Source organism: Tigriopus californicus, chromosome 1, assembly GCF_007210705.1.
Source record: "Tigriopus californicus strain San Diego chromosome 1, Tcal_SD_v2.1, whole genome shotgun sequence".
NCBI classification, from domain to species: Eukaryota; Metazoa; Arthropoda; class Copepoda; order Harpacticoida; family Harpacticidae; genus Tigriopus; species Tigriopus californicus.
In genome coordinates, this window is record NC_081440.1 from 8,730,737 (window position 1) to 8,744,127 (window position 13,391).

General features: G+C 45.8%; 2 protein-coding genes across 5 annotated transcripts; one reads left to right on the plus strand and one right to left on the minus strand.

Annotated features, from left to right (window-relative positions):
• The first annotated feature begins 1,803 nt into the window (after positions 1-1,803).
• LOC131889356 (tubulinyl-Tyr carboxypeptidase 1-like) lies at positions 1,804-4,755 on the plus strand. 4 transcript variants are annotated; one of them, XM_059238480.1, is made up of 2 exons: positions 1,804-2,269; positions 3,150-4,755. In XM_059238480.1, the coding sequence occupies exon 2, from the start codon at positions 3,565-3,567 to the stop codon at positions 4,429-4,431; it is 867 nt and encodes a 288-aa protein (XP_059094463.1). In that variant the 5' UTR covers positions 1,804-2,269; positions 3,150-3,564; the 3' UTR covers positions 4,432-4,755. The 4 variants fall into 4 exon arrangements, with proteins under 4 accessions (XP_059094463.1, XP_059094536.1, XP_059094616.1 ...); XM_059238553.1 differs by having other exon boundaries at positions 1,804-2,228; XM_059238633.1 differs by having other exon boundaries at positions 1,804-2,164.
• Positions 4,756-4,878: 123 nt separating this feature from the next.
• On the minus strand, positions 4,879-13,385 carry LOC131889259 (nucleosome-remodeling factor subunit NURF301-like). The gene is made up of 7 exons (XM_059238369.1): positions 12,125-13,385; positions 11,738-12,051; positions 6,119-11,610; positions 5,729-5,896; positions 5,457-5,652; positions 5,305-5,389; positions 4,879-5,199 (listed from the first exon to the last, which is right to left on the minus strand). The coding sequence occupies exons 1-7, from the start codon at positions 13,272-13,274 to the stop codon at positions 4,997-4,999; spliced, it is 7,608 nt and encodes a 2,535-aa protein (XP_059094352.1). The 5' UTR covers positions 13,275-13,385; the 3' UTR covers positions 4,879-4,996.
• Positions 13,386-13,391: the final 6 nt, after the last annotated feature.

The following is a 13,391-nucleotide window of genomic DNA, read 5'->3' on the forward strand; positions in this document are numbered from 1 at the left end:
TCTACTGACCATAGAGGCTTAATGTAAGTTTTGAGAGAACCTTTAAGCTCTGGTGAATCCAGGCTAGTTCGATCAATGAAGTCTGCCTTTCTTCCTTCTCGGGCTCCCTCATTGTTCAATTTGATTTGCAGGGAATACGTAGGCATTGTTGATCCAGTAGCACTAAATGGGGAAAAGGCACGGTGGATTGCTAATTAATCTACTCTTAGCATGCTGTAAGCGGATTTTTTTTCTGCAGACATTATGTGACATGGGTCACTAATTATACATATGGTTTAAATAGAATTCGCCAAAACCAACTCAAACGCATCACAATTCAATAAAGAGCAATCAACCCAATGGCCTCATATTTGGTAGAGGCTAACCATAGAAAACCAATAACTAGAATGCTCAAGCTCCACAGGAGTTGTACTGGATGAGCATGAGCATGACGCTGGGTGGCAAGTGACAATCACACTTTGTGAAATCTCCCTTTAGGCAAGTTTAATCATGCCCATGAATTGTTCGTTAGTCTTGTTTTTCTTATAATTTCTTGCGCTTCTTTCAAATATGCATGTAGAAAGAGTGGAAGGATAATAAAAACATGCTTTTTGGGCATAACACACGTAACATGTTCAAAAGATTGGGACATTAGCAGAGCAAATCACATATTCTATCAATTACCCTTGTTTAGCTATGCATTGCAAAAGTGTTGCAAAATGAATCCGAAATTTGCAATGCAATGATGAGGCATTCTGAATTTTGTTTCAATCTCCCAACAATTTGCTTCAATGTGGGCGACGTGATTACACCTTTACGTAATCGAGATAATTCCGACACCTCTCGAGGTCAGCCTGAACCCAGGCTTGTTCCTTGGGTTTCAGTTAAGTGTTTNCGACGTGATTACACCTTTACGTAATCGAGATAATTCCGACACCTCTCGAGGTCAGCCTGAACCCAGGCTTGTTCCTTGGGTTTCAGTTAAGTGTTTCCACCACATGGATGAAAATTGCAATTGGAGCCCCATCATAGCTCCTTCAACTTTCCGGTGTTAAAATTGTGGTTGGACAGCTTTCTCCAAACCGTTTTTAAGGATGCTAGAGGAGAGCAATTGCTCGGCAAAGGGTCATATTAGGAGTTTCAGCTCAGAATTTGCACGCACCGCCAACGATTCAGATTTGTACCATAGTTGCCCTTGGAATTTTGACTACGAACGGAACTTTTTGACACCCGGCGACAGCTGAAACGAAAACATGCAATCGCAGCGCCCTTGATCAATCTATTTATGGAGTTATCTATGAGGCTAACTCATAAAGCGCCCTCTGAAGTGCAGAACTTAAACCATATTTCGAGTGGCGTAGAAAGTCTATTGTCCCTCTAGTATAAAGGAATCTTAAAATGCGTTACCTTTTTTTTGAGGTAGGTATAGCCACGGACTTCTAGAAATATAAACTGCGATCGAGCTTCCTTTCAAATTGCCTTGCTCTTGATCATAACAACTCTTAGGGCAGAGGGCAGAAAATTGGAATTTGAAGTAGTGTTGACAACATAACTTTGACCATGTCTCCTGAGTTCCCTAAGCATAGGTTTGGGCTCAATTTTGGCCTAGTTCATTGGTTCAACCAGATATTGTAGTCGTATCAAATGCTTATTTGGAATAAGATGAGCGGTTTAGGAGATAGGATATTTTTGCTTCCGTTTGCAGTCCACATCTTTAGAAGTCCGTCTTTTTGGTCACGGAGCACAGAGAGAGGGAAAAGAGGGGACCAGGGTAGGAGGAGACCAAAACGTAAGGGGAGCCGATCTTAGAGTCGAGGGTTTGTGTTTGTTGGGGCTTCACTGGGCTAGCTGGGAGTTGCGCTTAGTATTAGTGGAACTGGATCAATCAAACCAACCAGCTAACCAACGAACAGACGTGATTTGAAATGGCTTGGAAGAACGGGCCGAAACTCATGGGGCCCTTAAGCGTACATGCATTGAGCCATTGATCAAGCCTACTTGCTATTATACCGGAGGCTCCATTCAATGGCAAAGGCAACTTTGCTTGGGACAAGCAGTGATTGGTCCCTATTCTATTGATTCAAAAAGGACTCAAACCGCTTCATCCCATTTAGGTGACTGTCGAACTGAATTGGAATGTCTGTTAAACGTAGGAAAGACCCTATGCAGTTGGGGTGGAACCCGAGTGAGTGTGTGCCAATCAGTGAGGAAGAAAAGACAAAACAACAACAACAACAACAATAACAACAGTAACAACAATATTGCCGAGCGATTGTCATGTTTGTCTTGGGTAGGAGTGCAGATTTTTGCAAATAAAAAAACCTTTGAAGCCCCACAAAAGACAAATAAAAGTCGCTAGAATGTCAAATGGATTGGCAGATAAACCCAAAAATGGCAAATTAAACCAAAAGTGGCAGATCAAATAGAAAAGATTCGCGAGAAACTAAGCTATTGTGGTCTTTTTTTTGAAAAAGTTGATAATATTTAAGTTGATAGGTCTTTGTCTTCAATATCCTGTTAACAGAATGACCTAATGGTAAAAAATAACATTGAAAAATAGCATAAGATCTGTAAGCTCACACTGCTTGTGAGAGAGACATATCAATTGACACTTCGTCGCATTTTTCTTAATTAGCCTAAGCAAATCTGACCTAAAAGTAAAGGTCTTCAAATCTGAGACGTGCAGAAAAACCAGCATTGGGCAGCATAAGACAAAGCAACATAATTGATATATTTGACCATCTTACACGAATTTTCCCACTGTCTCCAAAAAGTCGAATGAACTAGAAAACTTGGCAAATGGCTTATTAATTTACTTTGGGGCCTAATATCTTATTTGCTAGTTTTATTAATCTCATATTTCATGTCATATTTACTAAAGGTGAAAATATAGCTTAAAACGTTTTATTTTTGCAGTTTTAAGCCAAGCCTTTTTTTTACTGCAAAAGCAACGCTAACGGTATGGGTAACGGTAATTTTTTCGGTCACGGTTCAAGCCCTGGCGGTATGTAATTGGTTTCCCTCATGTGGGGAATATTTGAACAACAAAAAGTGGAAACCTTGCAATTGCCCTATGCATAGATTTCTTTGCCCTCATCCATACTATACATGTGTCTTTATACTGCACATCAATGATATTGGTCCCCCTTTATTCCTTTAATTTGCCTTAGACGAAGAACGAGTATCTTGGAACTAAACCATACCCAGAAGCATGGCTTCCCTCTCTGAATACTCTCAGAGGGTTGTGGATAAATGTCTGGAGGAGCCCTTGGCCACAACCAATCGTTGTGGTTTGTAGACGTGTGAAAAGAGCCCAAGAGGAGAATGGTCGCGAGCCAACCAACCAACCAACCAACGAGAGATTGAGCGAGGTCCACCTTTAAGTTAAGTGAAAAAGGCCATAATCCGACGTAGGTATAAGCGGATCCGCCGAGTGAGTCAACGAAGCCCTGCCAAGGAACGCGTTGCGTTCAGACCAGAGGAGGCGACCGACGACCGAAGGACACGAAAGAGACAGATTGTCAAGGTCGAGGTTACAAGGATGTCGCTCCCCGAACACAGTTGTGTTTGGGCTAGTGACGGGCCATGATGCCAGGCACCATGTCCCCGCCACCTAAATCACCGGGCTCAAAATGGCCCATCTTTCTTGTGAATCGCAGTGGATTGCCCTTTGATGAGCTCACGTGGAATGAGCTATGGGAGTTCGCATCTTATCTCTACCCAGAAGCCAGAGCAAGCTTCCATAACATACAGGGCGCGGAAACCCTGGACGATTTGCCCACTCCTCACCCGCCGTCGATATCGATGGCCAAGCAAGGACGCATCCTGGAGTATTTGCGCAAAGTCCAAGACTACATGAATAGACTTTCCTACAACCACACAGGCACGCAGTTCTTCGAGACCCGCCCCAATTCCTCGCTTCACACTCTCGTCGAGGCAGCTAAAGTGATTGTACGAGAAGCTTTGCCCATCAAATGCATGGAGGCGGTTGTGTTGGCCATCTACTTGACCAATGGAGTGCCAGGCATGGGGCGATTCACCATCAACTTCAAATCTGAATTGCCCCCCGTTCAAAAACTTTCCTCTCACGCCCATCTTCAGACATCCGCGTCATCGAAGCGCTATTTCTACCACGTCGTCTTGGGCGTGGTCTTGGGAAATCGTTTTGGAGCGATCGGTTTGAGTCGGAGAGCCAATCTTATGAATAAATCCGTCCAATTTCCCTCCTTGATGGATTTAGTGGACGAGTTCGAGAGAAGTTACCAAGAATGCGGCCAAAGATTGGTCAAGATCCGCATTGGAAGACTAATCTCCCATGATCAATATTCCATCTCTCCGATACCATGGAAGGGAATCACAATCCATCCACGGACGGAAGAGCTGAAGGACGTGAAATGCAAGGTTGAAAGACATTCGAAAGAGTTGAGAAGCGCTCTCCGAGGAGCGAGATAGCGTTGTCCCATATTCAAAGTATGCCTTGCTTTCTTGGTGTGCCTTGGCATTGACAAGGAACAACCTCAGCCACACAGCTGTGGCTATATGAGTTTCATACCGTAATAGATGTGGACGAGGACAATAACGCCACCGACTCTCATTCAAGTTGATGGTACGATACCATACCAATTGTGACAGATTGGAAGGAAGAAACGGATCGAGAAAAATAAAGGAACAAGAACCTTTTCATCGAGACATTGCAATTGACAAGAAGTATTTCATCCATCTTTCTACATGGTTATGAAATGAATGAAATTATAAATAGGTAGGGCGATACTGTTTTACTGTCACTGTTAATCGTGATGTTGATCTTGAGGTGACCAGTCACAAGATAAGGAATCGCACTGGATGAGCCAACCTGATGCCCTAAGCGAGGGAGGGAGCATGTTGCTTTCGTCTTTCAGAACACTACTATGAGCGTGTGACTAGCCTCGAGACTTAAGACATGAGTCCTGGCCCCGGTAGACCACATGCAGCTGGTCTTCGCTTCCCAAGTTGGTTTTCGAGCGATAGAGCCAGTCGTTTAGGACACTTGCAAGAGCCTTTCACGAAGCAGCACTAACTTCTGAGCGAAAAAAGTCTCAAGAGCTTCAGCACTCCTCATGATTGGCGAGTTGGGTTGGTTGAAATATCGACAGTTTTCGAAAATACGCATGAAATCGCCAACGAACTCGCAAAGTCGTTCATAATGCTGATCGCTGACCCTCGTTTCGATAGTGTGGAGGTCTAGAAAAGACGAGAAAACGTTGATTTTTTTCTCTATTGCCAAATTCTCACCTAAAGAGGCAAAACAGCAACAACAATAATAAAAATAGATAAGTGCTTTCTTACCCATGGGCTCTTTCACAATCTTATAATAGTTGGGAACACTCTTGGGACGAACAGGCTCCCGGAATGGTCCACTATTTCGGTTACTCTATAACATAAAAAGACAAGCTGGGTTACGTGACGCTCGAAGGCAGGACTAAACGAAATGGCTTTACCATGACTTGGCGAAGAAGTTTCCCGATATGTTCATAATGCTGACTTGAGATCGAGTGCATGTTTGCTTGGTTGATGGGAGAGTTTGGCTCACAATTTGGACACAGGTACTCGTCAATGCTCTCAGACTCCTTCTGTAGGATACCGACACATCGTCCGTGAAACCAGTCTCCGCACCGCTCACAACCAATATAGAATCTGGAGAAAGAAAACATTCTACACTTGAAAATCCGCTCCTTTTAGGGGTGTGTATGTGTATGTTAAAAACACTCACTGGGACTCGTCATAAGCCTGCTTGCAAAGACAGTAGATCTCTTGGTCCTCTTTGGCCTTTTTGCAGTCCTTACAAACAAATTCAGACATATTCCGAGACATAGATTTGGTGATCCCCACGCAAGAGCCATGGAACCAATTGCTACAAATGTCACAGCCCACGTAGAACCTACAACCAGAAAAAGAGTTACTACACAAGACGGAATACCCATATAGACCACGTCACGTAGCCTACGATTGTCTGGCAACAAAAATCGAATCGGATATAAATTTGTGAGAAGCCATGACATTTGTAAGCTAAAACCTACCATAAGAAATCAAACCCATACGCGTTAAAATTGGTTTCTTTCGTCTGGCCCATAAAATAAAAGAGATGTACATAAGGACTTACTTTGTGGGATCGTATTTGGTCTTGCAGAGGCAGTAAATCTTGTCTTTCTTCACCATACTCGCGGCTAAAGCAGCTGATGAGATTGAAGAAGTTCGAGTTCTCTTTTTCATCGGAGCAAAAGAATCTCCAGATTCCAACGTGCTATGATTGGCCGTGGATTCCGAACTGTTCTCCGATTCTAGCGAGTCTTCTCGCTTTCGCTTTAAGGTCGACGAGATCACTTGCAAAGGTAAGGTTGGACCAGAAGCATTTTTGCTCACTGACGGAGGCGCAGGACGTAGAGACGACGCATTTTTGGTAGCTAAATTGGTCGAAGGCACTAATGACGAGGAACCTGAAGACGACACAGAGGCCGTAATATCATGATCACCCAAATGTTGAGGCGGCTCCTCGTCCCAATGATTATTGGAGGAATGAGCTGGAGCCGAGGCATTCAAGTTGTTTCGAGAAATTGTTCCCATCGCGGAGCGCTTGGTGATGGTCTCAATATCAAACTTTGCTCCTGCCGTGATGGTTTTATCGCAAATTCTTTCCTTGACACGGTTAATTTCACTTTGAATTTCCAATTGCAAGTCTTTTTCTTGAAGGGCACGTTTTCGAGCGATCTCTTTCTTCAGTAACTCTTTTTGTCGCGAGACCAAAGTGGCCATTTTTGAGAGGATTTGTTGGCGCTTTTTCTCGTCCGATTCTTTCTCACTTTCGGATCGAGGTCGGCATATTTTGGGCGGAGATGGTGAATGAATCTGAGGCCCGGTGGGGAGAGAAACAGGACTAAGAGACGCGAGGGTTTTGCTTATGGCCTGATCCGCACCGTCTACTGATTTGACTTTTGGTGTCAAAGACGGCACTTGAGTGCCGAGACCGGGAAGCCCCAGTCCAAGTTGTTTCTGTGACACCCCCACCCCTGAGCCAACTGGAGATGTCAAGGATACGTTTTGAGGAATTCCATTCACCGGATGCTGAGGCAAAGCAGGAGGCACACGGGCCTTTTGGTCGTTATCCATTACAGTATTGGTCACTGGTTTGCTAGCAGCTGTGGGCTGTAGCTTGGATTGGATGTTTGCAGGCAAGTCCAACACGATTTTGGTGGGAGGGACCTTACCTTGCTGCTTAGCATCGGCTTGCGCTTTCAAGAGTTGAGTTTTCACTTGTTGCTGAATGATTGCCAAGTCTTCAGGAGGCAGATTAGACCCCTGAATACCTTGTAGAACAATCCGTGGGCCCTGAGGGGTTTGCATCAGTTGTGCCGTCACTTGAACTCGTGGGATTGAAGGGTTCACTGATTTGAGTTCCTCTTGAACGGCTGGAATGGGTTGAGCTTGAGTTGGGGCCGGCTGAGGGGCTACTGCTGATAGACTGGGGGTCACAGACAAAGAAGGTGCTTTGGGGAGAGTCGGTGTAGGGCTCACGGTGGAAACGGTCGGAGTCTGCATTGTATTGTTGGTGTTAGTTGAAATAAGCACTTGCTTTCCTCCAATCATGGCCAATTTGGCTTGGCCACTGGACAGTTGCTTGGCAATAAGTTGGGCTTGAGCCACATCTGGACCCGATACAATCATCTGATTGCCTTTAAACGTAACCGTGTTGGAGCCAAGGGACTTCACCTCCACAATTTGTTTCGGTGTACTGGGCGAGGGGGTGGACGCTCCCACAGGTTTGACGGAGGCCCCCACGGTCGGAGACGCTGTGGCAGTCATAATGGGCGCTTGCTGGGAAATGATTGCCGTGGTTTTGGCACCGACTCCTTGAGAGGCTAATGAAGCCGAGGCTTTGGGTATGCAAAAGGTTTTCCCTCCGGAAATGAACGCTGACATCCCGGAGGGAATAGGGGCTCCGGGTGGTAGATAGGTGGCCACAATTTGATTCGATTTTCCAGTAGGCGTAGAGGACAGTTGATGAGATTGAATTCCAACCTTGGCAGCCAAAGGCGAAGCTCCAAGTGGTTGAGGTAGGGTTGGTTTCTGCGTCGGCGTAGACGATGGACTATTAGCAAGCTGAATACCACCTGTGGCACTAGATGCTCCTGAAGACGGGTTGGAAAAAATCTGCAATTTCCCATCGGGCATCTGAACGAGTTGTTGCCCAGGAAGTAGTCCTTTAACCTGGATCTTGCCATCTCCGGCCCTGACGATTTGAACTTTTTGTTGAGCGGGCCCCATGCTCGACAAAGGACTTGACGCAGACGGATTTGACGCTAATGATGGCTGAAGAGAAGTGGTTGTTCCACTATTAGGCAGGCTAACTTGTTTGTTGGTCACCACCGGCGTAGTAGGCATCACTTGTGCTCCGATGATTTTCCCATCCTTTGAAATGAAAACCTTCTTAGTTCCTGGCTGGATGCCAGTCGGGTGTCTTGAACCCGGGCTGGCACTAACCATTGAGGCAGCACCATTCGGTGCAATGGTTCGCGGCGAAGCGGTGGTGATGGATCGGACTAAAGTGACGGAGCCATCAGCGTTGGTCACACGCCGGATTATGGTTTGTGTCTGTCCCATAATTGGTGATTGACCAATGGTTTTGTTCTTTTCTCGAAGTCGATCTTCCAACGCTTTTCCTTCTCCAACTCCTGGCAACCCAGCAAGACTTTCCGAGGGCTTCTTCTTGACAGTGGTCTCAGCAATGGGTTCGAAACGTTGAGGCTCCTTGATAGGGACGCCAGTCCGTGATCTTGTTATGGATGCGTTTTTATCCCGTTCGATCTTGTCCCGGTAGGCGCGGATTTCCCAAAGCTCTAGTTTCTCCTCGTCAATCCAATGCTCAATGGTCTTGGGCTCGGACTGCTGGGGCGATTCAGCCCGTTTTCTTTTCCTCAGCCCCGAGCGAATAGGGGTGACTTCGACGACGGTTTTCGGTACATCTAAAGGTATGGTAGTTTTCTTCTGAAAATACTGGGTCCTTTCTGAAAATCTCCCCACATGGCGGTGCTTGGTGATCTCGGTAGTTAGGACTGCGCTATCAGTTGTTTGTTGATGTTTCCCATCTGTACTGACGGGTCGAGTTTGGATATCGTCCCACTTGAGACACGCCCAGAGTATCCTCAGTTGAAGGGCCACGGCTTGAAGAGAGTCCATGCAAGCTGTGCGATACAACCAAGCAGTTCGGAATACTGGTCTAGGACAGGGGTAAGGCCACACTTGGTTGTTCGTCTTACAGTTGTAATTGAAACCTTCTGCTAAAGCAGTACCTGCCAAGCGAGCCATGTGCTTCACATCGTGCTTGGCGAGAAGAAGAATGTTTCTCTTCTTTCGAGTTCGGGCATAAAAGTGCGGAGCTAGAGGATACTTCACAACTTTGCTCTGTTTTTTCGATTCCGCCACGGACTGAATACGTTTTAAGTAGAGTTTCGTTGTGGTGTCTTGGCTCGAATACACTCTGGTAATGCCATCCGTCACTTCGGTCATGGATTGAGCCTTGGAGGTGGTGTGACCAGCCTTGATCTCTACAGACAGTTTACTGACACTAGACTTTCCCGATTCGTTGCCATTCCTTGTGTTGTTTGAGGAGGTTAATGTTGTCTCAGTTGTGGTTGTGATGCTCTTGCTTTGGGTCACTGATACGGTTGACTTAGTGGAAATCACTTGGACGGTCCCGGTGTCATTGTTGACAATCTCCGACGTCGTCGTGGAGGACGGGGTAGAGCCAGAGCTAATCGTGGCAGAAACGGTGGATATGCCCATCTCTTTGTACTTGTCCAGTTCGTCTTTCTTGGTCATGAGCACTTTGACCACGTTTTGTAACGTGGTCATCATCTCACTGATTGATTTACATTCGGTATCAGTGCTAGTTTCCACATTGAGACCCAATTCGTTCCCAGTGGAGATGATTTTCGCTACCAACGTTTGGGCTTCTTTAATGATGGGCAGGTCTGCGATTTTCTTCGCGGGGCAATTGGCAGAATAGCAACGGAGCTTGGACTTGGAGCATATCGGAGAATAGCATTGGCTTGGGTTCTGCTGAAGTTCTGATGATTCAATCTCCTTGGCTTCATCCCTCAAGTTTGAGATGATGTTCCAAATGGTCTTTTTTGATTCATCCAAGAATAAATTCAGCTTATTCGATTTTGTTTCGTCTTTACTTTTCAGCTCTTGTTCTGCCAGCATGGATGTAATGGCGGTTTTGGTATCCGACTCACCTTCGACATCGACAATCTCATCGGGGTCGTCTGCTTTGGCCTTGCTCTGGATATCGACTCCTGCAAGTGCTTTCTCTTGAGTTGGCGCTTGAGGGAGCAATGATCGAGAAGTCGAGTTTTCGGATTGCTTCAGTTTCATCTCGATCCGTCGCTCTTCCAATGATTTCAATTGTAACCGACGGTTCAGGAATTCATCTAAAACTTTTGCCTTTTTGGCCACCTTGGGATAGAGAACGCGTGTTGGATTGGTCAGGGCAGCACTAATGTCTACGACTTCTTCGAATAGAGCATTAGGTTGATCTTGGGTTTCCAAACGGGCATGTTTCAAGGCATCTTCAAGACGTTTCTTTTCTTGGCTGGGTTTCTCGCTCGATTTGACCACGGGGTTTGAAACAAGCGCTTCAGAGGTTGGACTCGTGTTCATTGTCTCTACAGATGTATCCTTGATCTCATTCACTGATTTATCTTGCTCTTTTTCTTCTTCCTTCTTCCTTTGGTCCATTTCTTCTTGTTTACTCACGAGGTATGCGAAGGCCTTGGGCTCCATAAGCACTATCTTGAAACTTCCGTCTCTGATATCGGAATACTTCACGGCCAATCGGAAAGGTCCAGCTCGGAGACCAATTGTTCGGGCATCTTGAGGAGCAAAACTGCGGGATGAAGAAAGCCAAAGCCAACCGTATTGGCCGTGCGCTCTGTACTCTTCGCCTTTTTGCTTGGACACCTGATGCTTCAGCCCCAAGGTGTATTTGACAAAAGTCATATGGGGCCGCAGTCTCTCTTCCTCTGCTTCGCGTTCTTGTTTTTCTCGTTTCTCCAATCGTTTCTTTTCCTCCTTTTGTAGGTTTGGGAGTTTTTTCATCGTGGTGTGACCCAGCATTTCCGACCAAACAGGCAATAAAATACAAGGCTTCATGCAGCATTGAAGAACTGTCAGAGCCCGGGCAAAGTCCCTCGGTTTATTGCTATTAGTTACGGCTCCGATCCAAGGTTTTCGCAGAAGTGGCCAATTTGGATGCATGAAGATGGTTGGCACATTATTCTCCAATTGAAGTATGGTTTGTCTTAGCGTGGTGATTAACATGAGCCTGGTCCCGTGAAGACTGCCCAACCACTTGAACACCGACACATCCGTCAATGAGAACTTGTGTGAAATGTGCTGACGCTTGATTCTTTCCTCATTTGCTTGAGACTTGCTTAAGGCATTCGGATTGGTGGCATAATGATTCACGTATTGTTTGAATGAGCCCTCTTGGCCAAGTTTGAAAAAGAGTGTTCCTGAATTGATGTCGTGCAAAGTTTTACGGGTTAACCTCAAATCTCCGTCAACATGGGGGATTTTCCCGACTTGGGAAGCAATCTGAAACAAAAATAATCGTTGGCCATGTCATTTTCAAAGAGAATATGTAAGAACTGATACCAATTTGTGGTTGCCAATTGTATGAATGAATAATGAAGAAGGTGTATCGAAAATCCCTTGCACCAACCTTGGTCGTGTCTACGGTCTCTCCGCTCTTAAGGATACGGTTTGCAATTGTTGGATTAGCCGCTCCGACAGAATTTTGAATCGGGGAGATTACTGTTTTGTCATCCTCAGGGCTTGCATTGGAGTCGGCTTTCATCTCAATGTCTTTGCCATCCTCGTCAGATTTCATGTCACCAAGTGGTACCTTCCCTAGTTGTTCCGACCCTGAAGCACTCTCCTCAGGCTCCAATTTAATATCCATTTCCTTTTTGGTTTCTTCGGAAGCGAGTTTGAGCTTCGATTCTTCCCGCTCATGCTGAATTTTTTCTATGGCACCTAATATTGTGACAATATATAAATTTTGGAGTTAGTAACGCTTCGATAAAATACCATTCTTGATGTGCCTTACTGTTTTCGATTTCGAAGTAAGATTTCTTCGAATTAGACTTTTTAGTCTGCGTGATGAACTCCGTGATTTCCATGTGTCTTTCCATATCGATACGGATGGCTTCCATGCTGTCCCAAAGATCCTTTTCGTAGATTTCATCGTCCAATACTTCAGAGACTTCCTCTAACTGCTTGACAGTTGAGTAGTATTTGGTCGTTCCATCGGTCATTTCCACGACGAGCCTTCGGCAAAGAAACCAATACCGGTTTCCTTGTCTATCGTAGCCCAATGTTTCTTGGCGGCAGGCATTCAGCAATTTAGTACCATGACATTCGGAAAGCCCTTCTATGTCATTGGCTTCACACACATAACACCGCCATTCCTCATCGGGCACTTCCGTCATGGCAGGTTCTAAACACCCCAAATGATAAACTCCCGGACAAGTATCACACACTAGCATCTCACCCAAACGATGACACACTCGGCAATGCTCTTCGTTGGAAAACTTTCCATCCTCCAAAATAAAGTCTCGAGCATTGGCAGTCAGTAAGATCTGATCAGATAGAAACCGTAAGATCTGAATGCGTTTACCCATCACGTCCTCAATGACACCGAAAGGATACTCAGAGTCATTGAGCAGCTCCAAAGGCTCGCCATAAGTGACTGGGTCACTGTGAAAAAATGCCTTCATGCACTCTGGCCAAGTCACGGAATCCATGAAGAAGAAGACACTATTGATACTGTCCTTTTGATCCAATGCTCCAAACGACGAGTTGACGTCTTCTGATCGAACAATGGCGCGGAGCAAAGCCATGTGGACTTCCGACAATAAATTACTTTGTTCTTCACTAGCCAAGGCCATACAGAAGTCTTCAATACGAAACGGGGTGAGCCGGAGGACCTGGTGAAATTGGCGACAAATCTCGTAGGTGGCGAACACGGATAAGATGTGCTCGCTCGGGATGGGCAGGTCATCGGACGAGGAGGGCAAGAGTAAGGCCGGGACGGGCTCATCCGAGCGCAACCAGAATGGAACGGGGGTAAGTGGACGCATGGGCACATCAATATCATCCAAGTCAACATCACTTTCGACTTTGAGATCGTCCGATTCCGCGCCCGACACTTGATCATCCTCATCACTAGATTTGTCCGATTCGGCCGAATCTGCCATGGCATCATCGTCGTCTTCAAAGTCCGAGCCGTAATGATACTCGGAGTCCTTGTAATTGACAGCGGAGGGGTTGTAACCTCGTCCACCCGATAACTTGGTCTTCAGCTTCAACTTGGG

What these genes read in the sequence shown, in the direction of transcription:
- LOC131889356 (XM_059238480.1), top strand. Translation starts at nt 3,565, where the DNA reads ATGATGCCAGGCACCATGTCCCCGCCACCTAAATCACCGGGCTCAAAA.
- LOC131889259 (XM_059238369.1), bottom strand. Translation starts at nt 13,274, where the DNA reads ATGGCAGATTCGGCCGAATCGGACAAATCTAGTGATGAGGATGATCAA. An exon ending in TTACTTCGAAATCGAAAACA is followed by an intron (nt 12,052 to 12,124) that starts GTAAGGCACATC and finishes TCACAATATTAG; the next exon opens with GTGCCATAGAAAAAATTCAG. An exon ending in AACTTCTTCGCCAAGTCATG is followed by an intron (nt 5,390 to 5,456) that starts GTAAAGCCATTT and finishes TTTATGTTATAG; the next exon opens with AGTAACCGAAATAGTGGACC.